This window comes from Bos indicus x Bos taurus, chromosome 7 (genome assembly GCF_003369695.1).
Source record: "Bos indicus x Bos taurus breed Angus x Brahman F1 hybrid chromosome 7, Bos_hybrid_MaternalHap_v2.0, whole genome shotgun sequence".
Lineage (NCBI taxonomy): Eukaryota > Metazoa > Chordata > Mammalia > Artiodactyla > Bovidae > Bos > Bos indicus x Bos taurus.
Window position 1 is genome coordinate 103,140,749 of NC_040082.1, and position 14,734 is coordinate 103,155,482.

The window sequence follows — 14,734 nt, forward strand, 5'->3', positions numbered from 1 at the left end:
AGAGGTTTTTTAGTTCTTCTTCACCTTCTGCTATAAGGCTGGTGTCATCTGCATATCTGAGGTTATTGATGTTTCTCCCGGCAATCTTGATTCCAGCTTGTGCTTCCTCCACCCCAGCGTTTCTCATGATGTACTCTGCATATAAGTTAAATAAGCAGGGTGACAATATACAGCCTTCAGTTCAGTTCAGTTCAGTCGCTCAGTCATGTCCGACTCTTTGCGACCCCATGAATAGCACCACGCCAGGCCTCCTTGTCCATCACCAACTCCCAGAGTTTACTCAAACTCATGTCCATCGAGTTGGCGATGCCATCCAGTCATCTCATCCTCTGTTGTCCCCTTCTCCTCCTGGCCCCAATCCCTCCAAGCATCAGAGTCTTTTCCAATGAGTCAACTCTTCGCATGAGGTGGCCAAAGTACTGGAGTTTCAGCTTTAGCATCATTCCTTCCAAAGAAATACCAGGGCTGATCTCCTTCAGAATGAACTGGTTGGATCTCCTTGCAGTCCAAGGGACTCTCAAGAGTCTTCTCCAACACCACAGTTCAAAAGCATCAATTCTTGGACGCTCAGCTTTCTTCACAGTCCAACTCTCACATCCATACATGACCACTGGAAAAACCATAGCCTTGACTAGATGGACCTTTGTTGGCAAACTAATGCCTTAATGTACTCCTTTTCCTATTTGGAACCAGTCCATTGTTCCATGTCCAGTTCTAACTGTTGCTTCCTGATCTGCATACAGATTTTCAAGAGGTAGGTCAGGGGGTCTGGTATTCCCATCTCTTTCAGAATTTTCCACAGTTTATTGTGATCCACATAGTCAAAGGCTTTGGCATAGTCGATAAAGCAGAAATAGATGTTTTTCTGGAACTCTCTTGCTTTTTTGATGATCTAGCGGATGTTGGCAATTTGATCTCTGGTTCCTCTGCCTTTTCTAAAACCAGCTTGAACATCTGGAAATTTATGGTTCATGTATTTTTTATTATAAAAGATATGACTCAGAAACAGCCCAATAGAAGGGATGCATAGGGCAAGGTTTGGGGGAAGGTATAAGGAACTTCCACCCCTCTCTGGATACATCACTCTACCAGCACCACCAACTTAGAAACTCTCCCAATTCTGTTGTTCAGGGAGCATTTATAAAGGCTTCATCACAGAGCTATGATTAATTAAATCATTGGTCATTGGTGCTTACCTTAATCTAGAGCCCCTCTCCTCTCACTGGATGTCTAACAGGTGGAGCTGACAGCTTCACCCGCTTATCATGCTTAATCTTTCTGGAGACCAGCCCCCACCCTGAAGTTATCTAGACCCCTAGCCTCCAGTTCTCTCAGCATAAAAAAGACACTCTTACCAATCCTAAGATGTGTGTGTGTGTGTTAAGTCACTTCAGTTGTGTCTGACTCTTTGCGACCTTATGGACTGTAGCCAAAGGAGCCAGGCTCCTCTGCCCATGGACTTCTCCAAGCAGGAATACTGGAGTGGGTTGCCATGTTCTCTTCCAGGGGATCTTCCCAACCCAGGGATCAAACCCATGTCTCTTACATTTCCTGCATTGGCAGGTGGGTTCTTTACCGCTAGCGCCACCTGGGAAGCCCCAATCCTAAGATACTAGGAGTTTTATAGGCTGAGTGAGAGACAAATGAGGAATGAGAGACAAATACCAAAAAATCAAATATTTATATTTTATCAAAGGGAGGCATATGCTAATGTCACATTTTCTGCTTTAGATCAACAGGGCAAGATGGTTTGGATAGAACTTGATTGAGAAGAGAGGTAAGGCTTTCCAGCTTGGTTAGAAGACGCTGAGCACTTATAATACTCCAGAGAAACCATTCTCCAAATCACCCTTATTCTGGGAAGCCTTCCAACTGCCCTTACACAAGGGAGCATAGCCCTAGGTTCTCACTCTGTGCTCCTTTTCTCCTGCCTTCTCTCTGACTTGACCCTGAGGGGTTTGGGCATCTGTGTCCAGTCTTGTCTCTCCCAAGACAAGGTGCTCCTCAGCCCTCGGTAGGGACTGCAGCTTCTCTGGGCAGAGAGAGGCAACAGGGAATCCTGTTTTGTGTGGATAGTTGGAAAAGCAGGTAGAGACTGAAGATCCCAGCAGACCCCCTGAGGTCCCTCTTGGCCTCTCCAGACCCAAAGGACTGCTGTTTCAGGTTGGTTCTTGAAGAAACTCTTGGGAACAGCCTGTTGGAACCTGCAGCAGGGATAAAGCACCCTATTAGTTCCAGGACCCCTTAGATCTGACTGCATGCTTGCCTGTGGATGCTGCTGACAGCAACAAGGAGACCTTCTTCTGTCCTCTTCTGCTGGCATTTCTTGGGAGAGGCAGCCCAGGCAAAGGGGGATCAACAGGGAGAGGGTATGAAGGAAGAATCCTACAGATGTGGATGGTGCTACCTAGCCTGGGCATGAGGTCAGGGCTGGGAAGAAGGGTCATAAGAGAGGATCTTATTTTCTGGGAGGCTGTTGGGGATCTTCTCGGTTTGCCCATCTGTATCCTGAGTTCTTGCCTAACCTAGGTGCCCTTTGTGGCTTTTAGGTCAGTGATTTTCAGCCCAGGGTGATTCTACCTGACAGTGGACGTTTGGACATATCAGGAATTTTTTTGGTTGTTCAAAATATATGTTGAGAAGCGGATGCCAATGGCATCTGGTTGGTTGAACCTAAGGTTTCTGCTGAACATTAAAGCAGTGAAGAGGACAGCCAAGGAATAATCTGGCTCCAAGTATCACGAGTACTGAAGATGAGAAACCTTGTTCTGTGTATGTCTTATCTGCTGCTCTATCGCAGTCTGGCCCAAAGTGGCCCCTGCTAATCTGGAAAGGAGGCTCTAGGGGAGACAGAGGTATGAGCTGGGTGCTTTCATGTGATTTGCGTGTGATGTGTGCTCAGGATCTCTGTGTGAGGCCTCCTCCATGAGACCAGAGACACAGAATTCAGTTCACCTGTCATAGGAGTTGGGAGAGCCCCAGCCTCAGGAATCATGGCCTTTCCACCAAGTGGGAAATGGGAAGGTGAACTATAGCAATGATATAGAGTTGGAGAAGAGAGTGGGGGTTCAATCAGACTCCTGGAGGGACTGCATTGTGTGATTAAGTGAGGTTCTAAGTGCTCCATGGGGCTCAGAGACCATACATTTAAAATGGGGCCAATCAGTACCATTAGGTACAGAAGGATGACAGCAAACCAGACCAGAAATGCAATCTCAAAGTCAGTGATAACTACATTTATTTGGTAAACCCTAAGCCCTTATGTGAATCCTCATGGATCTCTGAATGAGTCCTCTGTGTACGCTCATTTTCCATTGTGGCAGGGTGGCTCAGCACTAGAACGTTCCTTCTCAAAAACACACAGTGAGAGCTGGAGTTTGAACCCCGGGTCTGATGACTGCATATCTTGTGTACGTTTCAAAATTTTTCTCTGAAAGCCAGAGTGGAGTGGGAACAGAGCAGGAGGCATGGGTGGAACCTGGAGCTGTAGTCCAGGAGAAGGAGATGGAGCCATATGGATGGAGAGGAGACAGAAAAATCCAGAACTACTCAGTGGGGACATGAATGCTTGAGGGAGAAATGAAGCCCAGAAAGATGTTAATGTCAGAGTCTTGTTTTCTGAGTGGGTGCATTGTTGCTTTCCTTTTCCAGTTAAACTATAGTCTTCCTCACTCCAAAGACAATCCTCACTCCAAACAAGTTTCTCATTGTCCTGGTGCTTCTGTGTCCAGGTTGACTCCTACAGTCAATAATACTTAGAGGCAAAGCCCTAGTGAGATTCAGTTCAGTTCAGTCACTCAGTCATGCCCAACTCTTTGCGACCACATGGACGGCAGCACGACAGGCTTCCCTGTCCATTGCCAACTCCTGGAGCTTGCTTAAACTCATGTCCATTGAGTCGGTGATACCATCCAACCATCTCATACTCTGTCATCCCCTTCTCCTCTCGCCTTCAATCTTTCCCAGCATCAGAGTCTTTTCAAATGAGTCAGCTCTTTGCATCTGGTGGCCAAAGTACTAAGAGTTTCAGCTTCAGCATCAGTCCTTCCAGTGAATATTCAGGACTGATTTCCTTTAGGATGGATTGGTTGGATCTCCATGCTGTCCAAGGAACTCTCAAGAGTCTTCTCCAACACCACAATTCAAAAGTATCAATTCTTCTGCACTCAGCTCTTTTTATAGTCCAACTCTCACATCCATACATGACTACTGGAAAAACCAAAGCCTTGACTAGACAGACCTTTGCTGGCAGAGTAATGTCTCTGCTTTTTAATATGCTGTCTAGGTTGGTCATAACTTTCTTTCTAAGGAGTAAGCGTCTTTTTATTTCATGGCTGCAGTCACCATCTGAAGTGATTTTGGAGCCCCCAAAAATAAAGTCAACCAGTGTTTCCACTGTTTCCCTATCTATTTGCCATGAAGTGATAGGACTGGATGGAAGAGATCTCTAGTCTTTCCCATTCTATTGTTTTCCTCTATTTCTTTGCATTGATCACTGAGGAAGGCTTTCTTATCTCTCCTTGCTATTCTTTGAAACTCTGCTTTCAGATGGGTATATCTTTCCTTTTCTCCTTTGCCTTTCACTTCTCTTCTTTACACAGCTATTGGTAAGGCCTCTTCAGACAACCATGGTGAGGGATCACACCATCATGATTATCTGAGTCATGAAGATCTTTTTTGTACAGTTCTGTGTATTCTTGCCACTTCTTAATATCTTCTGCTTCTGTTAGGTCCATACAATTTCTGTCCTTTATTGAGCCTATCTTTGTGTGAAGTGTTCCCTTGCTATCTCTAATTTTCTTGAAGAGATCTCTAGACTTTCCCGTTTCATTCTATTGTTTTCCTCTATTTCTTTGCATTGATCACTGAGGAAGGCTTTCTTATCTCTCCTTGCCATTCTTGGGAACTCTGCATTCAAATGGGTATATCTTTCCTTTTCTCCTCTGTTTTTTGCTTCTCTTCTTTTCACAGCTATTTGTAAGGCCTCCTCAGATAGCCGTTTTGCTTTTTTGCATTTCTTTTTTGGGGGGGATGGTCTTGATCATTGCCTCCTGTACAATGTCATGAACCTCTGTCCATAGTTCTTCAGGCACTCTGTCTATCAGATCTAACCCCTTGAATCTATTTGTCACTTCCACTGTATAATAGTAAGGAATTTGATTTAGGTCATACCTGAATGGTCTAGTGGTTTTCCCTACTTTCTTCAATTCAAGTCTGAATTTGGCAATAAGGAGTTCATGATCTGAGTCACACAGTCAGCTCCCACTCTTGTTTTGGCTGACTGTATAGAGCTTCTCCATGTTTGGCTGCAAAGAATATACTCAATCTGATTTCTGGTGATGTCCATGTGTAGAGTCTTCTCTTGTGCTGTTGGAAGAGGGTGTTTGCTATGACCAGTGCATTCTCTTGGCAAAACTCTATTAGCCTTTGTCTTGCTTCATTCTGTACTCCAAGGCCAAATTGCCTGTTACTCCAGGTATTTCTTGACTTCCTATTTTTGCATTCCAGTCTCCTATAATGAAAAGGACGTGGTTTGTTTTGTTTTGTTTTGTTTTTTACAGGGATCTGGAACTAGAAGGTCTTGTAGGTCTTCATAGAACCCTTCAACTTCAGCTTTTTCAGCATTAGTGGTCAGGGCATAGACTTGGATTATTGTGATATTGAATGGTTTGCCTTGGAAACAAACAGAGATCATTGTGTCATTTTTGAGGTTGCCTCCAAGTTCTGCATTTCAGACTCTTTTGTTGACTACGATGGCTACTCCATTTCTTCTGAGGAATTCTTGCCCACAACAGTAGATATAATGGTCATCTGAGTTAAATTCACCCATTCTAGTCCATTTTAGTTTGCTGATTCCTAAAACATCGATGTTCACTCTTGCCATCTCCTTTTTGACCACTTCCAATTTGCCTTGATTCATGGACCTAACATTCCAGGTTCCTATGCAATATTACTCTTTACAGCATCAGACTTTACTTCCATTGCCAGTCACATACACAACTGGGTGTTGTTTTTATTTTGGCTCTGCCTCTTCATTCCTTCTGGAGTTATTTTCCCACTGATCTCTAGTAGCATATTGGGCACCTACTGGCCTGGGGAGTTCGTCTTTCAGTGTCCTATTTTTTTGCCTTTTCATACACTGAGATTACTAAGGGAAAAATTACCTGGGCTCCTGGAGGAGGGCATGGCAACCCACTCCAGTATTCTTGCTTGGGAAATCTCATAGACAGAGGAGCCTGGCGGGCTACAGTCCATGGGGTCATAAAGACTCAGACATGACTGAATGATTAAACAGTAACAGAGCGTATATATTCTGAATTTTCATCATTCTACATTCTTATCAGCATTGCAGGAGGATTCCTTTCTCCCCATAATCCAATGAATATAGCATTTTCTAATTTGGCAAACTGAATAGTTATTCAGCAAAATTCCATTCCTCTCTCTGTCTCTTCTCCACCTTTTTTTTTTTTTTTTAACTGAGCATCTTTATATTTGCCTGGGTAATTCTTTCTGCCCATATCTGTACTGAGATTCCTACTTTCTGTCCATTTTTCTAAATAGTTTTCCTTTATCAGTTTTACACAGTGCAGATTGTTTTTCCCAATGTTCCATCTGCCTGATAACTTTATCCAGGATTTCCTTTGAATAAAAATCCTTAATGTTGATGTTTTCATATCTTTTAAAAATATATTCTTAACATTTGTGCCTTTGAAAATTAACAAACCAATTCTTTTGCCCTCTCTCCTATTGACTTTATAGTTGATACTACATATTATGTTTCGAATCTATCTAGATTCTACTTTGCATTTGTTCTTGGGCAGAAATTGAAGTTTACTTTGCTTCCTAAAATGAACAATTTTCCTAGTGGAAAATACTAAACAATCATATCTTTTCCCTTTGATATGTGGTTTGACCTTATCATACATTAGAGTTTTAATAATAAAGGGGTATTTTCTGAGATATAGATTCAAGTTAATTGATGTTTACAATTTAATTCATACTTTAAAAAATGACTATGACTGTATAACGTGTCTCAGTATCCCAGGAAGGCATACCTCTCCTATTTACTCCATTTTCATAAGTTTTGTACTAATTTTAAGGGGTATAGTTTTATAACTATTTTAAGAAGGAATTTTAGGTTAGTTTTAGCAGGTTCACAGTCAGTTCCTGGAATTGTAATGGCAATTGTGTTGATGATAGCATTTGGTGAAGAATTGATTTCATTAAAATTAGCTCAACTCATCAACAGGGTGTAGACTGTTTTCAAGTATTCAAATCATGTTCTAATTTTATTAATGATTAAATTGTCTTTGGCAGTATTGTATGTTTTTGGCTAATTTCTACATAATAAGAGAGTTTGAGGAACCCTGGGAATCCTGGAAACTCATTTGGGGGATCCATCAAGTCCTAACTTTTCCAATTACATGTGAGGTTGTGTTTTCATCATACACTCTAATTAAAGCAGTATATCAGAGCATGCTAAGTAGCTTCAGTCGTGTCTGACTCTGTTGTGTGAACCTGTGGACTGTAGCCTTCCGGACTCCTCTCTCCAAGGCAAGAATACTAGAGTGGGTTGCCATTTTCTCCTCCAGGGGATCTTCCCCATCCAGGGATGGAACCAGTGTCTCATGTCTCCTACATTGGTAGGCAGTTTCCTTACCACTAGCGCCCCCTGTGGAGCCCAGAACAGTATATAACCACAGACTAAATAAAGAAGCAGATGTGAGCATCAACCTGTGTCCTACAAGGTAGGCCTTAGGTATATTTGCCAGAGTGTAAAGCCAGGCCACTCTTCTCAATAAATGTCTTTGAAAATATAGTTACTCTTGTATATATATGTTGTTAATATTAACATGTATCAAGTTTATTATTGTTCTTTTAAATTTACTAATAGCTAAATACTTTTAAAGATTGTCTGTTTTAGTTTCTGGTGTGATAAAAATTGATAGTTACAACTCACCCAAACAAAAGCCCTTTAAGGACCTCAGTAGTGTTTGACTGTAAAAGGATCCTGAGACCAAAAATGGTTGTTTACAGTTTGTGTTACTACTGAGAGTTTATCTTAATTTTAACTTAAATTCTATATTTTGAATGACTACTGCTGGTGTAATACTTTGATACATACTATATTTTTTTGAAGTTGATCTTTCTTTTTGTAGCATTCTGCCCTCTTATGTTCTAACATATTACATCTTGATTCTTTTATCTTTTCTGGATAGATGATCAGGTCACATCCCTTCCTATCCTTATGTATCTTCTTTCTTTTTCTTTCCTTGTAGCACCATTCATGACTTTCAATTCCATGGCGAAGAACAGCAGAAACAGTGAGTAGCCTTGCCTTCTTTCTGATTATAAAATAGTGCATGTTAAAGTCCCACTTATATACTATTTGTTTGTTTTCTAGTGTGTATTCTTTATCTAGCTAAGTCCCCTTCAATTTCACGTTGTAAAAAAGTTTGCAAAAAAAATCATGAGTCGACACCCATATCAAAACGTTGTGTTGTAACCTAAAACTCATGCAGTGTTACATCAATAATATACAAATTTTAAAAATCATAATTTGAGTTGAATATTAGAAAATGTACACCTCCATTGATAAAAAGAATTCTATCATTTTTCTCTTTTAGTTTATTTATGTGCTAAATCACATGATGCTGCACCATCTTGCCATTCATGGGATAAACCAACACCACTTGACCATAATTTACTAATTTTTGTACATCATTTTATTTGATTAGGTGACATCCTACAGTGGATTTTAAAATTTGCTTGGATAGGTAAAGTGGGCCCATAATTGTTTCTTACAACAGTTTACCTGGTTTTAGAATTTAGAATGATGAAATCAGCTTAGCAGATTTCAGATTTTTCCCTTTTCCCCCCTTTTATGTGAAAAGCATGTATAAGATTTAATCAGTTGTTCCTTAAAGGTTTATGAGCACTCACTTGTAAACTCACTGTGTCTAATGAATTGTAGGAAGGGAAGGTCTCTAACCATTTCAACTTCTTTAAAACTTTTTGAAATGGTTTCTATTTCTTTCTCATACTAGTTTTGCAATTTATGTGTCTCTGAGAATTCAAGCCATTTCTTATATTTTATTACTACTTCATTCATTTAAAGATATCCATTATTTCTATAGTTATTTCCAATTTTAATTTTATGCTTTTTCATTGGCATTTTCTTCTTGGCTTTATCTTGTTAATCTATCACCCAATGTGGGTTGTACTAAGTATGATTTTCTGGATAATGTTTCTTCTCAATACATTTTAAAATGTGCATTCCCATTGTAGTACTCTTTTAGCTTAAAACTTTGACGTTTGATACTTAAATTATCTTTGTAAATATTTATTCATCAATTTAATATTGACACAAAAGATTGTTTAATAAATCTAACTCATGGAATTTGGAAGGCTATCCTTTCTTTATTGATTTCCAATTTTAGTATATTATAATCTACATATTATTTGTACTTTGAAATAGATGGAGGATTTCTCTATGTCCTAAACAAGGTCAGTCAGTTCAGTCACTCAGCCATGTCTGACTCTTTGCAACCCCACGGACTGCACCACGACAAGCTTCCCTGACCATCACCAACTCCCAGAGCTTGCTCAAACTCATGTCCGTCGAGTTGGTGATGCCATCCAACCATCACATCCTCTGTCATCCCCTTCTCCTCCTGCCTTCAATCTTCCCAGCATCAGGGTCTTTCCCAGGGAGTCAGTTCTTCGCATCAGGGGACCAAAGTATTGGAGCTTCAGCTTCAGCATTAGTCCTTCCAATGAATATTCAGGACTGATTTCCTTTAGTATCGACTGGTTTGATTTCCTTGCTGTCCAAGGGACTCTGATAGCTCTGATAGGAAAATTTTTGTTAAAGTCCTCTATGTGCATGAAAGAAATATTTAATCTCACTTAGTACACAGCCCTCCTATGTCCAGGAACTAACATCTGAATGTTATTAATCCATTGGAATTGTTGTTGCTGTTCACTCACTAAGTTGTGTCTGACTCTTTGTGACTCCATTGACTGCAACACTCCAGGCTCCTCTGTCCTCCATTATCTCCCAGTGTTAGCTCAGATTCATGTCCACAAAGTTGGTGATGCTATCTAACCGTCTCACCCTCTGCAGCCCCCTTCTCCTTTTGCCTTCAATCTTTCCCAGCATGAGGGTATTTTCCAATCAGGTGGCCAAAGTATTGGAGCTTCCGCAACAGTCCTTCCAATGAGTGCTGAAGGTTGATTTTCTTTAGAACTGACGGTTTTGGTCTCCTTGCAATCCAAGGGACTCTAAAGAGTCTTCTCCAACACCACAATTCAAAAGCATCAATTTTTCAGCGCTCAGCCTTCTTTTTATGGTTCAACTTTCACATTCATATATGACTACTGGAAAAATAATAGCTTTGACTATACGGACTTTTGCCAGAAAAGGGACGTCTCTGCTGTTAAATACACTGTCTAGGTTTGTCATAGCTTTCTTTTCAAGTAGCAAGTGAAGGCTACAGTCACTGTCCACAGTAATTTTGGAGCCCAAGAAAATAAAATCTGTCACTGCTTCTGCTTTTTCCCCTTCTTTTGCCATGAAGTGATGGGACTGGATGCCATGACCTTAGTGTTATTAATGTTGAGTTTCCAAACAGCTTTTCCACTCTGTCCTTTCACTCTTATCAATTTCATTTAATAACTTCCAAATTGCATATCATTTTAGAACTCTGTTAAAATTTCCAACTTTAATTTAAAAATCTATCTAGCATTGACTTTATAGCTATTTCACCAAAGTTATTTTGAATATTTATTCCTAATATTCAACCTGTATATCATTATATAGGTTAATTATATATATGCAGGTCGCTACAATGTTCTTTTACCTTTCATAAACTATTCCCCTTTGACACTTTCTATGTGCATAAATTTTCCACTTCTGTGTGCTTTTAAACTAGTAATATTTTCCTTCACAGCCTTTTTACAACAACATCACAGTTAAAAATGGATAACTAGATTAAGAATAATCCCTTGATATTATTCATAACCCATCATTCATTCATGCCATAATAAAAGTCTTCTCTAATTCCTTCAGTTCAGTCAGTTCAGTCACTCAGTCCTGTCCAACTCTTTGAGACCCCATGAATTGCAGCATGCCAGGCCTCCCTGTCCATCACCAAAATCCCAGAGTTCACCCAGACTCACATCCATCGAGTCAGTGATGCCATCCAGCCATCTCATCCTCTGTCGTCCCCTTCTCCTCCTGCCCCCAATCCCTCCCAGCATCAGAGTCTTTTCCAATGAGTCAACTCTTCGCATGAGGTGGCCAAACTACTGGAGTTTCAGCTTTAGCATCATTCCTTCCAAAGAAATCCCAGGGCTGATCTCCTTCAGAATGGACTGGTTAGATCTCCTTGCAGTCCAAGGGACTCTCAAGAGTCTTCTCCAACAACACAGTTCAAAAGCATCAATTCTTCGGCGCTCAGCTTTCTTCACAGTCCAACTCTCACATCCATACATGACCACAGGAAAAACTATAGCCTTGACTAGACGAACCTTTGTTGGCAAAGTAATGTCTCTGCTTTTCAATATGCTATCTAGGTTGGTCATAACTTTTCTTCCAAGGAGTAAGTGTCTTTTAATTTCATGGCTGTAATCACCATCTGCAGTGATTTTGGAGCCCCAAAAAACAAAGTCTGACACTGTTTCCACTGTTTCCCCATCTATTTCCCATGAAGTGATAAAACTTACAAATATCTTATGTAAATTAGCATCTAATCTACTACCCTATATTGCATATGATTGTTATGTCCCTTGAATTTCATGACCCTGGCTTATTGATGTAGTGTAGTAGTGGTGTTAGTCGCTCAGTCGTATCTGACTCTTTGTGACCCCATGTACTGTGGCCCACCAGGCAAGAATACTGAAGTAGATTGCCATTCCCATGAGACCAGACCAATTGTTCTATGGAACATGTCGGGTTCTGGATTTTCTGATTGTGTCTTCATGGTTTCATTTAGCTTGTTCCTTCATCCTCTGCATATGATCAATCTTTCTGATGCTCACCTATTCCAGTGGACACATTTTCAATCTGGTTCCAGCATCCTTTAACATTAACAATTGCTCAGTGAAAGTTCCATTGAACTGTTGCAGAGATGTCCTAGGCTTGCTTCCATGCCCTGGGCTATTTCTTCAGGGAACCTGGCTCCTTTTATTGGCATATGGTATAGGGACTTCCCAGGTGGCTCAGATGGTAAAGTGTCTGCCTACAATGTGGGATACCCGGGTTCAATCCCTGGGTTGGGGAGAGCTCCTGGAGAAGGAAATGGCAACCTACTCCAGTATTCTTGCCTGGAGAATCCCATGGAAGGAGGAGCTTGGTAGACTACAGTCCATGGGGTTGGACATGACTGGGTGACTTCACTTTCACTTTCTTTCAACAGAAGTATTATGATTATTGTTTCATTAAATTTCTTTCTTTCCTTCTTTCTTTTTTGCTTTCAGGATTGTTTCCTCATCATTCTTTTGGTGCAAATTTGCCCAGCATATATTTTTCCATCTATTTATTTTCAAGCATTCTCTTCAGTTCCTATAAAAGACTAAATACAAAATATGAGATACATTGACAGAAATGAGTACTAATAAATAGTATTAAAATAAATATAAATTGGTTACTCAATTAAAGGCAAAGACTCTCAGTGAAAATTTATAAATCCAAGATCCAAACATATTTTTGACAACAGGCACAGTATTCAAAAGAATATGACCCTGACCATCTATGTCTGTCTTAATTACAAACCTGAATCTTTTATTTCTTTTCATCACTGTTAACAAAAACTTAGAGGCCAAACTATGTCTTCAGTATTTAGTGTACACGATCTCATTTTATCTTTATCACACTACTAAATGATAAGAAGTATTATGATTTATTCCATCTCACTGATGAAGATTGTAAGACCCAGACAAGCTAAGCAAATGAATATTTAGGATGGTGGTTTAGTCATTAAGTCATATCCCACTCTTTTGACCCCATGGACAGTAGCCTGCCAGGTTCCTCTGTCCATGGGATTTCCCAGGAAAGAATACAGGAATGGGTTGCCATTTCTCCTCCAGGGGGGATCTTCTTCAACCCTGGTATTGAACCTGCATGTCCTGCATTGCAAGTGAATTCTTTACTGCTGAGAAACCCTTGAATATATAGCATATAGAGCTCTGCAATTGCCATTTAATCTATGTTAGAGCCTCTGTTTTAACCACTGGGCCTTCATCTTGTTTCTGATCTCCCCAGATGCAGCATCCTTGTCTGGTCAGAACTACAGCACAGTGTCTGAATTCATCCTCATCGGCTTCTCCAACTTCCCTCAGCAGCTCCTGCCCACCTTCTTCCTGCTGTACCTGCTGATGTACCTGTTCACACTGCTGGGGAACCTGCTCATCATGGGCACCATCTGGAGGGAGCACAGCCTCCACACCCCCATGTACCTCTTCCTGTGTGTCCTCTCCATCTCCGAGATCCTGTTCACTGTTGCGGTCACCCCTCAAATGTTGGTGGACATGCTCTCCACCCATCGCTCCATCACCTTTGTGGCCTGTGCCAGCCAGATGTTCTTCTCCTTTACGTTTGGCTACACCCACTCCTTCCTGCTCATGATCATGGGCTATGACCGCTATGTGGCCATCTGCCACCCACTGCGTTACAACGTGCTCATGAGCACCCGTGACTGTGCTCGTCTTGTGTCCTGGTGCTGGGCTGGTGGCTCAGTTGTGGGGTTGATGGTGACATTGATAGTTTTTCATCTCACCTTCTGTGGGTCTAAGGAGATACACCATTTTGTCTGCCATGTGCTTTCCCTGTTGAAGTTGGCCTGTGGAAAGGAGACAGCCTCTGTCACCATAGTTGTAATATTGGTTTGCGTCACAGCCCTAATGGGCTGCTTATTCCTCATCTTCCTCTCCTATGTCTTCATCGTGGCCGCCATCCTGAGGATCCCCTCCACTGAGGGCCGGCACAAGACCTTCTCCACCTGTGTCTCCCACCTCACCATAGTGGTCGTGCACTATGGTTTTGCCTCCATCATCTATCTGAAGCTCAAAGGCCCCCATTCTATGGACAATAACACTCTGATGACCACCATATATACAGTCTTTACCCCCTTTCTTAGCCCCATCATTTTCAGTCTCAGGAATAAGGAGCTGAAAAATGGCATAAAGAGAAATTTGCACAGAACTTTCTGTCCCCTAAGCTTCTGATGGCCAGTTTGGTGGTATGGAACTGTGATGGATGAGAGGGGTTTAATAATATCTGTCTCCATAGAACTCTTGTAATGATTCGGGTCTGTAAAATACTCACACTCCATCGGAGTTTGATGCATACTAGCTACTCACTTTTCTCCAATGTTTCCCCCTGTTGCAGAGTCTGTCTCATCATAATCTTTTATTTATTCCCAGTGAAATGAACTCTGTCCCATTATCTATACCTAAGAATGTGCTATATATCTATAAGCAAGTGGGGAGCACCAGATGCATGTATCAGGACCCTGATACAGGTTGTTATCCTTGAATGGATTAGCAAAAGTAGATTTTAATTCCCCATCCCCCAAAATGAAAATGAATAAAATTACCTAAAGATAATAAGAAATACCACCAGGACTGGGTCTTTTCCATATATGAAACACTGACATGTAAAGTAATTACTGACTGTTGAGAATGATGTTTGCTGTGGGTTTGTCATATATAGCCTTTATTAAGTTAAGGAGGT

General features: G+C 41.0%; 1 protein-coding gene across 1 annotated transcript; it reads left to right on the plus strand.

The window, feature by feature from the left end:
• The first annotated feature begins 11,949 nt into the window (after positions 1-11,949).
• On the plus strand, positions 11,950-14,226 carry LOC113896484 (olfactory receptor 10H3-like). The gene is made up of 2 exons (XM_027548652.1): positions 11,950-11,956; positions 13,265-14,226. The coding sequence occupies exons 1-2, from the start codon at positions 11,950-11,952 to the stop codon at positions 14,224-14,226; spliced, it is 969 nt and encodes a 322-aa protein (XP_027404453.1).
• The last annotated feature ends 508 nt before the right edge of the window (positions 14,227-14,734 follow it).